At 36.9% G+C, this 13,122-nt stretch overlaps 3 protein-coding genes across 3 annotated transcripts; all 3 read right to left on the bottom strand.

The window, feature by feature from the left end:
- LOC133740727 (toll/interleukin-1 receptor-like protein) lies at positions 1 to 1,808 on the bottom strand. The gene is made up of 2 exons (XM_062168674.1): positions 859 to 1,808; positions 1 to 418 (listed from the first exon to the last, which is right to left on the bottom strand). Exons 1-2 carry the CDS (start codon positions 1,455 to 1,457, stop codon positions 301 to 303), a joined length of 717 nt encoding a protein of 238 aa, XP_062024658.1. The 5' UTR covers positions 1,458 to 1,808; the 3' UTR covers positions 1 to 300.
- A 3,291-nt stretch (positions 1,809 to 5,099) lies between these two features.
- On the bottom strand, positions 5,100 to 6,341 carry LOC133710407 (disease resistance protein RUN1-like). The gene is made up of 2 exons (XM_062136479.1): positions 5,643 to 6,341; positions 5,100 to 5,240 (listed from the first exon to the last, which is right to left on the bottom strand). The coding sequence occupies exons 1-2, from the start codon at positions 6,236 to 6,238 to the stop codon at positions 5,186 to 5,188; spliced, it is 651 nt and encodes a 216-aa protein (XP_061992463.1). The 5' UTR covers positions 6,239 to 6,341; the 3' UTR covers positions 5,100 to 5,185.
- A 1,799-nt stretch (positions 6,342 to 8,140) lies between these two features.
- Positions 8,141 to 12,597, bottom strand: LOC133723361 (14-3-3-like protein G-BOX factor 14 kappa). The gene is made up of 4 exons (XM_062150181.1): positions 12,007 to 12,597; positions 11,814 to 11,936; positions 9,078 to 9,194; positions 8,141 to 8,506 (listed from the first exon to the last, which is right to left on the bottom strand). The coding sequence occupies exons 1-4, from the start codon at positions 12,505 to 12,507 to the stop codon at positions 8,486 to 8,488; spliced, it is 762 nt and encodes a 253-aa protein (XP_062006165.1). The 5' UTR covers positions 12,508 to 12,597; the 3' UTR covers positions 8,141 to 8,485.
- Between the last annotated feature and the right edge of the window lie 525 nt (positions 12,598 to 13,122).

The raw sequence follows: 13,122 nt of genomic DNA, 5'->3' as shown, positions 1-13,122 counted from the left end.
GGTTTCTTGTTCATCAAGCAAGTACTGGTGTTACAGGCCGCACATCAATCTCAATAGCATGTGTATAAATTAATTACTCTTTTATTCTAAGCTTATTTATACTTATCACTACCCCCCGCGGGCGCGCAGCTGCCATTATTATATCGCAAAGTAATTAATCAATTTTCAAACCTTCATACGAAGACTTTGTATGCAAGTTGTTCATCCTCGATCCACTTCATCCACTGGAATTATAGCTAGTTCACCTAGTTGTCCAGCTTCCTTCAATTGAACTTTTGACAGGCTGTTCATCGTTGCTGTTCAACTGAAAGTTAGCAGGTTCTTCATCAATTTGATCCGACTAAATTCATTGGATCGAGCTAAGATGCATGTGCTACACACTAATTCCACGACTTCTTCAATAAGCTCGTACTCATACCTATAACATAGAGAAAAGAAAAAAATATATATGTAAGATAATCGATAACCATCATCAATAAGATATGGTATGTTGGTTATTTGTATACTCAACACCCTTAGGATCATGAGTTTGAACACGTTTATATATTGAAATGGGTGGAGAGGAGTGTAAAGAGAAAAAAAAAATAAACAAAAACATGGTTAAAATAGTAACTTTATTTTAGGCAGTGTTTCGCTTGAGTTCAAGTTTAGCCTTTAACAGGATTTTTGTGGTTAGTTTTTTGGCAATTCACAGCCTTACAGGACTTATTTAACACACCCAAATTAAATATGGAATACATTTTTTTTTTTTGGTTACAACAACTCCTAAAATTAATTCATCCAAAATTATGGATCCCATCGTGAATCATATAATAAATTTGTAATTTTAAACTACTTAGACAGACTCTGCATGCGTACCATTCTGTTGATATCCATCCAGCGATAACGCTCAATTTTGTAAAAGCGCTTCTCCACCTTTGCACTTTTGCTTTGTCTTTAACATAATTATTATCATGCTTCTTGAAGGCTTTTGCAAAAGCTCCTCTTTGATTCCGTACACTCGTTGGCTTCACCTTATAAAATATTGGGAGAATTGTTGTGCCCTTGACTTCCATGCATTCCACAATTTTAGTAAGTTCGTCCAAGCACCAAGTAGAAGAAGCGTACTTTGGGGAAAGGATGATGATGGCAAACCTCGATTCTTCAATTCCAGTTGAGAGCATTGAAGAAATGTTTGCACCTCTTTGGATTTCTTGGTCCCTGAAAACTTTGAGTCCTCGCCGTTGCAATGCTTTGTACAAGAAGTGAGTGAAACCCTTGCGGGTTTCCCCGGTGAAACTCAAAAACACATCGTATTTCCATGGTTGTGTTTTGGTGCATTTGAAAGTGATTCCGAACAATCTGCTCCCTACGTACACAAAATAAATTACCACGAGCAATTTTGCCAACAGAATTTTCCAAACCTTTGGGAATATAGATTTGCCAACATATACACTTTTTTTCAACGCTAAACCCATCTAAAGAGATTAGAATCTTTCCGAACAGGCCATTAATAAAAAAGAAAGTGAAAAGGGAAATCGAGGCTGGAGGCTAGAGAATATATATAGCAATATTATTGCTCCATTAATTTATTACAATATTTCATGATATATATGGCAAAATAAATTATTTCTTTGGATATCTTCTTACTCATACCTCAGGAAAGACAGTGGCGATCCTAACTTTTGTATTTTCGGAAGAATACTATGGCAATGTGGTTAAATTATCTAGCGCATGACTTAGAAAGCAAGGAATTCGACGTAACCACCAATTAGTACTCTTGTTTATCACTTCACAAAATTGTCATGAAACTCTGTCATTTCCTTGTAGGTTTCAATCATTTCACCTGTAACAATGAAGCTTTAACATTATTTGGAACATCGATGAGATAAAATGGACATGATTGGGGAAATCGATAACGATAAGCACATTTTGGTGTAGCTTCTACCCCATTCGGCATATATAGGAAAAAGGAAAGAAAAAAAAAAAAAAAAAATATATATATATATATATATATATATATATATATATATATATATATATATATAATATTAATTACTGAAACATTGGGTGTTCATTTGCAATTTGCAAGCCTCAGGATATGGTAAAGAATTAAACGAGGAGAACAGAGGTTTCTTTTGCCTGAAACCACTTGGAAAAAAAAAAATTATAAATTAATGTTAAAGTTGATGAAGTAAAATTAAAGAATAGCTAGCGATATGAAGTACGGATAGTCCTTGAGACTTATGGAAAGAATTGTTCTCAGTTTCCCTAAACCCAACTTTCATTCCCTCACCATCAAGAAATAGATCCATCTTTTTAGCTCTTTTCATGCATATAAATCCTTGTTTGGATTTAATTCTTTTCGAAATCTTCTTTATATAGGAGTTCGATTAGTGAGATGAACTATCTAAGGGTAATGTCAATGACAATATATATATATATATATATATTTTTTTTTTCTTGTTTGATTATTTTAAGAAACCCTCAATAAAGCAGAGGCTACGTACAGACAAACAATACAAGCCCTAGAAATGAAGGACTAGCAAGTTATAAAAGAAACCATATTATAAGTGTAGTACGTTGTTCTTTATCTCACCATATTTTGTTTATATGTCTGAATAGAGGCTGAAATACAAGCTAGCCATGCACCAATACTATTAGGATATCACTTCGAAATAATATTTCCAAATGGAAATCAACATTATATGAATTGAGGAAGATTGATAAACAAGTCATGCACCATGTAAACTAAAACTTGCAGGCGCCATATTTTGAAAAGTCTGATTGTCTACATATATATATATATATATATATATATATATATATATATACAGGGCCCTTCTAGTGAGGGATCTCTTTTTTTGGTCTTTTCTAGGAATAGGGAATTAGACCAACTTTTCGATCATATTTTCACATCTCAACCGTTCAGTTTTTAGGTCCTAATGTATAGATCACTTCTACAAATTTTCAGCCAATTTGATGATCGTTAAGGCATCCAAAACTGCAATTTTCCATTATAAATACGAACGGTTCTGGTTCTACAGATTCCGTCCGTTCGTGTAAATTGCAGTTTTGGATGCCTTAATGATCACCGATTTGGCTGAAAATTTGCAGAAGTGATCTACACATTAGGACCTAAAAAATGAACGGTTGAGATGACAAAATATAATCAAAAAGTTTGTTTAATTCCTATCCCTATAAAAGACCAAAAAAATGGATCCCTTATTGGAAGGCCATATATATATATATATATATATATATATATATATATATATATAGAGCAGAGGTCCGCTTTGAAATTAAAGTGTGAACTTTGAGTTTTGGGTCGTTTTTCGGTCGCATATCCACATCTCGACCGTTCAGTTTTTATGTACTAGTGTATAGATCATCTCTGCAAATTTTCAGTCAAATTGATGATCGTTAAGGCATTGATTACTGCCTTAAAGTTAGTACGGTTCAAGTTGACAGATTCAGTCCATCAATTGGTTTAAGCGAGTTAGATACCTTAATGATCATCAATTTGGCTGAAAATTTGCAGGAATGATCTATACACTAGTACCTAAAAACTGAACGGTCGAGATGTGGATATGCGACCGAAAAGTGACCCAAAACTCGAACTTCACAAGTTAATTTCAAAACGGAGCTCCGCTCTAGATAAGATCTATATATATCTATATATATCTATATACAAATTACCTGTATACACTTTTACAGATAGACTGATCATCATGAGATTGGGCACAGATCGATTTACTCAAAACGATCCTCTGGAAGGCATCTTCGTTTGAAAGGAATATCATTTGGCAACTGAATTGCTTGCCTTATCGAGGGCCTTTGAATTTGATCATACGAGTGACCAAACCAGACTCACAGTCCCCCAACTCTGCATGCATGTTTCTTATCATAACTCGTTACTCTGATGTTTCCCACAGCGCGCAATTTCTAAAGCGACAACGTACCAAGCTTTATTTCAATCTTTACTAGCCCTGTGCTTGTACATTATTGAGCTAAGTGACCTAGTTTCCGGCCAAGCTATTCCGAAATTACAAGCTTGAGAATCCAGTTCGCTGGTGCTAAGCTTAACATCACGATGCATGCAAAACACATAGCTTCATCTTCCTCTTCCTTCAGAAAGATAGAGCCAAAACTTAAAAATATGTAGTCTGTCATCTTAATGCAATGTCGCATTGCCACCTCCGGTTAGCCAAAACTATTAATAGTCTATTTAGACATGTTCAGACAATGTACAGACAAGAGGATAAAGTTTATAATTCAAGACCAGATGGATCATACGATGAAGAACAAAATTCTCTTTTGGTAATATGCGGCAGATAAAACTAGGAATATACGCCCAACTTTCGTATATATTCTTTTATCAAAGCCTGGCATATTATACAAATCATGCTAACAATCGAATAGTAGTCAAGTTCCACGTATCAAAAACCAAACTCTTTCTTCCGGAACACTTGAATTACATCAATGCATGGCTGTTTTGAATTCTCTTCGAATTAAAAATACTGCACTAGAAACCAACTAAATTCTCATATAATAACATTACCTAAAGTTACAAGACTGTGAGTCTTATAAAAATCATACATCTTCCGTTACAGTCACTACTACGTACGCCCTGGCAAATCAGTTTTAATTAACTTGAATATATGTAGCTATAGGTAGCTAGCTAAGGTAAAAGAGTTTAGAACTTCAAATGACAGACTCCACAGGTCATGAATTCCATAACTTCGATATGGTAATCCGCAAATATCAAGCAACGTGTACATGTTGTCCAATTCACATGTTAAGATCACGAATTCGTTATCCAAAGAGGAACATATAAATACATTGTAGCTTACACATTTCAATATTACTATGTAGCAACGTATTCTTTTGTCAAACTCTAAAAATAGGGTCTCAAGCTCATTTTGAGACCCCACTCTTGGTGATATTTTATTTTTAATTTTTGTTGCATTGTCTTTTTTGTAGTAAGTTTTATTTTTGAAGAAGTAACCCTCCAAATAATCAAATTTATTCTCAAACCAAAAGGCAAGGCACAGTACACTCCAGCCACCACCTTCCCTGATGAGAATATCTCACCACACCTCCCCCCCCCCGGCACCTCTTCTCACTCGCTGTATTCATTTGTCCTTCTTCTCTAGCAGGTTCTTCATCAATTATGACTTAACTCACTCTTCGGTAGATCATCGACCTATGAAGCATTATACACTGATTCTACAATTACGTCGATAAGCTCAGACTCGTACCTGTAAAAAAAAACAAATACAAAAACAACAACAAAATAATCTTTAGGTGAGAGAAAATATATTAACCATATATAAGATAGTGCGTCACTGTGTACATCTTTTTATTTTTCCTTTTTTTTATTTTTTATTTTTTTGTTGGTGTTCCCACTTCCCAGACAACTACCCAGGCCAAGTGAAAACCACGCCATTGATTGGCTGACTTAGACTAAAATACTAACCCAGAAAGACCTACTTATCATTTATCACAAGTCCATTTGGTAACAAATGAAAAAAAAATGTAAATACCCATGAAGTTTTGGTAAATAAGGTATCATAGTAATAGAAGTTATGCATCTAATTTACTCTCTTTTCTCTCAAAAACATATAGTGCTAGCTACGACTTGATAGAATTGTAATGCATACCAATCTTTTGATATCCATCCAGCGATGCAGCCCACTTTTGTTAAAACACTTCTCCACCTTTGCACTTTTGCCATGTTATGATATTCATGCTTGTTGAAGGCTTTTGCAAATCTTCCCCTTTGGTTCCGTACATTCGAGGGCTTCACCTTGTAAAAAATCGGGAGAATGGTGCCACGGACTTCCATGCACTCAAAGATCTTTGAAAGTTCGTCCAAGCACCAAGTGGAAGAAGCATATTTTGGAGAGAGAACAACAATGGCAAACCTCGATTCTTCTATTGCAGTCAAGAGCTTCAAAGAAATGTTTGTGCCTCTTTCAAGTTCTTGGTCCCTGAAAACACTGAGTCCTCGACCTTGCAAGGTTTTGTACAAGAAGTGAGTGAAACCCTTACGGGTTTCCCCAGTGAAACTCAAAAACACATCGTACTTCCATGGATGGAGAGATTTTCTTTTGATCCTTTGGGAAGTGGTTAATCTAAACAATCTTCTCCCTACGTACACACAATTAATTACTACAAGCAGTTTCGCCAGCCAAATTTTAGAGAGAAGGAAATAGCACAAAACTGCGTACACACTTATTACCAAGGCTGATCTCATCTAAGGATTGTCCAAATAGATCGAAACTTAATGGAGGAAGGTGCAAAAGGGATTCCTGCCTTCACAGAGAGAGCTTATATACTGTCGCGCTTCTCTTCCGTACCTCAGGAATAACGCTAGTGGCCCTTCTAAATAATGTACTTTCGAAAAACCTCAATTAGCACATATCGTTGAATTCTCTGCTGCAGGACTTAGAAACCAAGGCTAATCCCACAATTAATTACTTGCACACAACTAATTGAATATTTCCAAATCGTCTGTAAACTGCTATTTAGAATATTGTTTCCTGTAGGGTCCATTACTCTAGAAAGATAAAATTATACTCAACTCCACTCGGCCTGCAGGTTGGATGTTGGAAATTTAATTGCTTGGAACCGAAGATTAGTATCTTGTGTATTAATTATTGGAAAGTCTTGAGACTTGGCGAGGAAACACATCAATAATGTATATGAAGCTAATATTGGTAGACGGTTCATGAAAGGTGACCTAGATACCTTTAACCCTAAATTTGAAAAATCTTGTAACCCCATTTTCTTTTCCGCACTATTAAGAAAATGATCCTTGCTTATTGTTTATTTTACGTCATCAATTTTCTTTTATATGTTTAATTTGTATATTGATCACTAGCTACAATTGAGCTTCTCAGTAAGAAAATCTTCTCCATCCTCTTCTTTCAGTCTTCCTTCAGGATAACCAGGCTGTTTCTTTGTTTCTTTTTCTTCTACGTCCATGACACCGTAATAATAGCTGTTCCTTGGCCGGAATCCTGTTGAGAAACTGTAAACCATCGTGCCACAACACCTTGGGTTTTAAGGGTGTTAAGAAAAGAATTACAATATAGAATTAGTAAATTGATTCTGGCTACAACTAAATATCCAAGGACCCGTTTGGTTCTTGATCCAAAACGCATCCCCATTTGAATTGTATAACCCCAGAAGCTAATATGGAGGATAGGATCCCAGTTGAGGATGTCGGAATCAAATTCAACCTCGTCCCAAAAGAATTCACTGGTGGTGGTGTTCAAAATGCCAAGAAATCCACCATCCCAAAATTTGGCAGGAGCATGAGACAATGCAACTCCATTCCCATTAAGACACAAGACCTTGTGGGAATTCATAAACGAGAAATGGGTTGCAAAATTAGTTTAATTGCTGTAACAGAAAGTACTTCATCTCCATTAATAGAGACTACATTTGGTTCAGAACGGTGTATTCAGAGACTAGGGTGCTTAAGCATAAGAACCCTAAAGGAAAGAGGATAATATGCACATAAGGTATTTTGGGATGGAAATGAGAGAGATTAAGATAGAGATAGAGAAGTAAGGGAACCAAATGTTTAAGTTGATGAGGATCAGGGCTTTATTTATACCAACATTCTATTCTGCTTTTCATGTTTCCTGCGAAAATAATCTAAGAATAAGACAATTTTGACAATAGCAGAGTAGATTGAATTCCATGAGGTTATCCTTACTCGTTAGGAACATCGCCGGCTGTCGCCTTAATTTTGTATTTTACCAAGAAACTCTAGCAGATATGCTTGTATTCTTTATTGCCGAACAAGACTAGAAACAAACTCTCATCTTTGAACAAGATAAGGAACAAACCAAACCCTTGCTAATATATGGTCACAATAGATAGAAAGATGATAGTAATAATAACAATAAATATAAATATAAATAAATAAAAATAAAAAACGGTCACTAATATCAACTCTTTTCTACTTAAATTAAGTCATCAGTGACCTGTACTCTTTAGGATTGGGTTGCATTTCAATAGATTTGTCAAATTTGCTAGGGAAGATAATTAGATTATATATTTTATCCGATAGTCACATTACATAACATGCTTTTCATGTGGACATGGATGTATATAAATGGTCATGCGACAAGCAAAACACATCTGATTGATGAAAAACTTAAGAGAAAAGCAATATGCATATATGGGGGCACAAATACGGGTAAGGTGAAAACCTTGAAGTGACACAATTTTATGCCTTCAAATAGGGGATCTAATGATCAGGCATTTAGAACAGTATCAATTCTAACTGATCAGACACTTATAAGAGCACAAAAATACTAGGAATCATCATTACTACTCTCAATAACAGAACAAATTAGAAGGAAACATGTCAACATGAGCATATGGTATGCACATAAGAAACTAATGTAATACACAGTAGAGTCTGCAGATTATAGAGTATTTATGACATTCAAGCCCACCTCCCTCAAGGAGCACAACAATCCAGTGGTTAAGCCTCGTCCATTTGCTCCTGCAAGAATCCCGAGATAGTTATAACCATGAACGGCTTCAGAAGCAGAAATGAAAAACCTAGCTATTACACTGAAATTACTGAAATCCCAAACTGAAGAGCCACATGCATGCAAGTGAATCAAACAGTATAAAGAACATCATGAATAAATTTACTCCCAGATGACAAAAACATTAGTTATTCCATCTTCTGAGACCAAGACTTTTGATGTTCTGACATGCAATGATTTTGATATGCCTATTATCAATCTGTACCCTCTGGGATCTATAAAACTTTTGGATCTTCTTAACCAAAGAGATACGACTTCCAGAAAAAAAATACATTTCTTTGGTTCTTTAAGCATGAAACTGCATATCATATCATAGGTTTTATTTTAAGGTTTCAAAAAGGCTAAATCTGTTCAGATGATTGTCAACTTACTATTATACTAATAATTAGTGCCATAAAAGGGCTCAAGTGCTATTGATATATAATGTTTGTTATGGCCATAGAACAACAAGGTAACTAAGCATCCCCATCCAAGTCAACTGTACAAAAATCACTTAATGCTTCAACTACGAGTAGCACTGACCTGCAAGTCTGAAGTCCAAAGAGTGAGGTTGTCCCTCAGAAGTTGCATGATTAGAGTGCTGTCCTTGTATGATTCCTCTCCCAGCGTATCAAGTTCAGCAATTGCCTCTTCAAAGGCCTGCACAAATAGAAAGTTACCTCTAAGAAATCAGGAGAACTCATGTAAAGTTATCAAAGTTCAGAAAATAAAATGGAGAACAAATGCATTAGTTTTAGTTCTTGATCTTGCCCATTAAATCTCTTTGTAGTTAGACATTTACATACAACAGAATTTCCAGTAAAAGTAAAAAACAATACGAAAGCACCTGCAGAAAGTGTACAAAACCTAAAAAAACAGTCTACTTCAGCAAGACACAAGAACACAGCAACAACAGAAGACAAAACAACAGTTAAAGCTGCTTCTAATTTTCAATTTCCTGTTAACTAACAATTAGCTTTACAGTTTCCTAAAACCAGAATACTGTTCAATTGGGGTGAAAACTATGACTCAAAAGTTCTCAAGCCTTACCTTACAGAGTATTAGAGATCTTTGTTTTCTTTCTAATCAGGGTTAACAACCTAAATCTAAATTTCCCTCTTACTTTCTTACCTCTTCTTTTTTGTTTTTTCTTATTCTAATCTGCAACCTTGCCTGCTCTGGAGCTTCTCCAATCCTACCTCTACAGCAATATCAAGGCCTTCATCAGTATTCCCTCAAGAGCTAAGCAACTTTCAAGAAACCCATCACTACTGAGTATCATTGTCCTACTCATTCTAGTTGGATCATTCCAGCATCTGACTCTAACTCGTCCAAACAGTAACCTTGCAGTTTTTGATGTTAATCAATTTATGAGTGCACTATGGACGACACACCTTGTGTTACTTGTTCCCATTCCCATTCTATACCATGTCAAAGTAACACTGGATCTTGGATTAGCAATTTGACCATTTTAAAGTACTTTTCCTGTGCATGCATTCTTCATTACTGACCAACTGCTCTAGATATTCAGAACTCACAGTCTGTTTTTGAGTTTTTTGAGATTTTTTTTCCCTTTTTTTTTTTTTTCCCCAACCCAACCTCATTTCGCTAGAGCGAAGAAATAGCTCCATTTTTCTCATTTTGATGTCCACAATGCTGTTTTTGATAACCTCAATATACATGCATGATTTTCAATCCTATTTTCATGCTGTCACCAAGGACAGTGAGCTGATTATGACTTCATTCGTACGCACATACTGTGTGACAGTCACTTTGTTCCTTCAATCAATCTTACCAAGGGGCTTCAAGAACACCTTGATGGGCTATTCTGTTCTAAGCTCGTTGTCTCATAGACCATTAAGTTTGCAGAGAATTATCAGGTTGTCTCTTAAGATACCAAATGAGTTTTGGCTGAGTTCTGATACTTTTCCTACAAAGCCTTACAGCTATCGATTAGGCCTTTACACTTCCTTTAACTAGTATATATACCTCATTGAGACGAGAAATACTTCCAAATCCCTAAACAACTTGCACATTGATTAGAGAGAGAGAGAGTACATGTAATGTTTAACTGTGGGAGATCCCCATTATTATGTTAACCGCCTGCTGAAGCCAATGTGATCAAGGAAATTCAGCAATATTGTGCATCCATGTGATACAGCGTGAAACATTCTACACAGCTCACAAAACCAAGACACCCTTACATGAAATAAACACCGACTGTTCAATAAAGACAATTGCACATGCATTTATGTTGTGGAAGTGAAACAGCTTTGCATAAACAGACATGACTTTTCTATTGCGGAGATTAAGTCATGCTATCAATGACGTTCTGCATCTATGTTGTGAACTGAACACACATGATATTAAGGCCAATTATATTATGCTATTCCAGTAACTAAAGGAGTACAAAAAAACAAAACCAAGTTCATGCGTTTACTGCTGAAAGAAAGCTACAAAGATCTAAGGTCCCTAGTTAAGATTTTCCTTCTTCCCACCATTGGTTATCTATCTGGAATTCAGGCAAATGATAGCGGACAAGAGAAAATGACTTGATGAACAAGTGGGCAAAACAAAATGACTTGACAAACAGCTTCAATTACACAACCATTGGAATCAAGCAATTAATGGTCAAAGTCCAGTCAAACTCCTACCAAAACTACAATTATCCAAGCAATTAAAAGTCAAAGTCCAGCATATAAGATGTACATTTCCAGCTACCAAAGCACTTATTGCGTCAGTAAATCAAATCCAACACCATTTCAGCCTTGGTGCCCTGTCCAACCCGAAAGTTTATATCTAAGAATTTCTGGAATATTATGACAATTTGACATGCCATGTTTCATATGGTATTGTAATTTGTAAGCACTCTACCCCAAAACTATGGAGGCTAGTTGTGTCAGCCACTGCTATAGATTTATACAAACAAAAGAACTAACAGCATTTATATAGTTTGGCCACAACAAACTAAATGTAAATCATCCACCAATATAACTTCTTCGACTTTTCTCACATGAAAACAAAAAGAATTTTACTGTAAACAACAGTACCACATTTTCCGGTACTAATTTTTAACTATACCAAATTACCAATGAATCTACCCGGATTTCCAAACAAACAAATAACTAGACATATAACTAAAGCACTTTCTCGAATCCTAAAACTCAACAAGAAACTACACAGACTAAATCTTACTCATTTACTTCCTATTCATATGATCAGAGACATGTAGAGTAAAACAGAATTATAATAAATTAAAAGAATTTGATGAGCCCAAACCTGCTTAGCCATGCTGCAAGCCTTCTCTGAGGAATTGAGGATCTCATAGTAAAACACCGAAAAGTTAAGCGCCAGCCCCAGCCTTATAGGATGTGTAGGAGCCAAATCAGCCAATGCAATATCCTACAAAACCAATCAAATCAAATTCAATTTCCTCATAAACCGAAAATTACAAAGGAAAAAATCAAAATACCTGAGCGGCCTTGTAAGCCAGCATAGTGTCCTCAGCAGCCGTCTTCCTCTCATCGCCGTTCTTAAACTCAGCAAGGTACCGATGGTAATCCCCCTTCATCTTCAAGTAAAACACCTTGGACTCGCCGGCGGTGGCCGACGGCACAAGGTGGGACTGAAGGAGGTCTAGAATTCCGGCGCAGATGGCCGAGAGCTCAGTCTCGACCTTAGATCTGTACTGCTTGACGAGCGCCACGTGCTCCTCGTTGCGGCGGCCCTCCTCCTTCTGCTCGATGGAGGAGACGATGCGCCAGGCGGCGCGGAGGGAGCCGATGACGTTCTTGTAGGCGACGCTGAGGAGGTTGCGCTCCTCGACGGTGAGCTCGGTGCCGGCGGCGGTGGAGGCGACGACGAGCTTCTCCATGAAGCTGACCATCTCCTCGTAGCGCTCGGCTTGCTCGGCGAGCTTCGCCATGTACACGTACTGCTCGCGGCTTAGGGTTTCCGGCACGGCGGACGCCATTGGACCTTTTGCTTGAGACTTGAGAGTGACTGAGAGAGAGAAGAGAGGGATTGAGATTCAATTTGAACCAAATTGATTGGGTTGGAAAATAAAGGAAAGGGGGGTTATATTTTGAGGGGACTCCCACTGCTGGGAGTGTGGAGGACGCGCTTCTAGGGGTGGATTTTGGAGCGGGCGACGTCGTTTTGAAGGGAGTGGTGTGTTGTGGAGGGGATGAGTGAGTGTGGTTGTTTGTTTGGACCATAATTATGAGAACAGGATAGAACGGGAAAAATATGGTTGGATCTGAAACAGGTCAAATTTCGGCGACGGCTGGTTGGGCTAGTCGGGTCGGGTCGGGTCGGTTTGGCTTATCTTCAATCCCAAAATGGCCCACTGCGCCATGTCTATTCAACCACAGCAATCGCGGTCTATTTTAGTATTTTTAGTCTTCTAGACCAATTTTTCAAAAACCCATCTCCAACAAGGAGTTTTGCTTGTTACAAAAAATTATATCGGGGATCTAAACTCCAGATGTGTTGCACACCACAAATGGGGGTGAAGAATGATCTACTTATAAAGTTATTGCGGAGAAATTATATGAAATCTATAATATAGCTCCGAACGATTGGAGAT

Source organism: Rosa rugosa, chromosome 1, assembly GCF_958449725.1.
Source record: "Rosa rugosa chromosome 1, drRosRugo1.1, whole genome shotgun sequence".
NCBI lineage: Eukaryota > Viridiplantae > Streptophyta > Magnoliopsida > Rosales > Rosaceae > Rosa > Rosa rugosa.
The sequence above is the reverse complement of the archived record's forward strand: the minus strand, read 5'-3'. Positions and strand labels throughout refer to the sequence as shown.

Bases quoted from the DNA above. Each gene is read 5' to 3' on its own strand.
- LOC133740727 (XM_062168674.1), bottom strand. From the start codon at position 1,457: ATGGGTTTAGCGTTGAAAAAAAGTGTATATGTTGGCAAATCTATATTC. The intron at 419-858 runs GTACGCATGCAG...TCTATGTTATAG, and splicing joins GGATGGATATCAACAGAATG to GTATGAGTACGAGCTTATTG.
- LOC133710407 (XM_062136479.1), bottom strand. From the start codon at position 6,238: ATGAGATCAGCCTTGGTAATAAGTGTGTACGCAGTTTTGTGCTATTTC. The intron at 5,241-5,642 runs GTATGCATTACA...TTTTTTTTACAG, and splicing joins GGATGGATATCAAAAGATTG to GTACGAGTCTGAGCTTATCG.
- LOC133723361 (XM_062150181.1), bottom strand. From the start codon at position 12,507: ATGGCGTCCGCCGTGCCGGAAACCCTAAGCCGCGAGCAGTACGTGTAC. The intron at 11,937-12,006 runs GTATTTTGATTT...TTGGTTTTGTAG, and splicing joins TGGCTTACAAGGCCGCTCAG to GATATTGCATTGGCTGATTT. The intron at 8,507-9,077 runs GTCAGTGCTACT...GGATTCTTGCAG, and splicing joins TTTGGACTTCAGACTTGCAG to GAGCAAATGGACGAGGCTTA.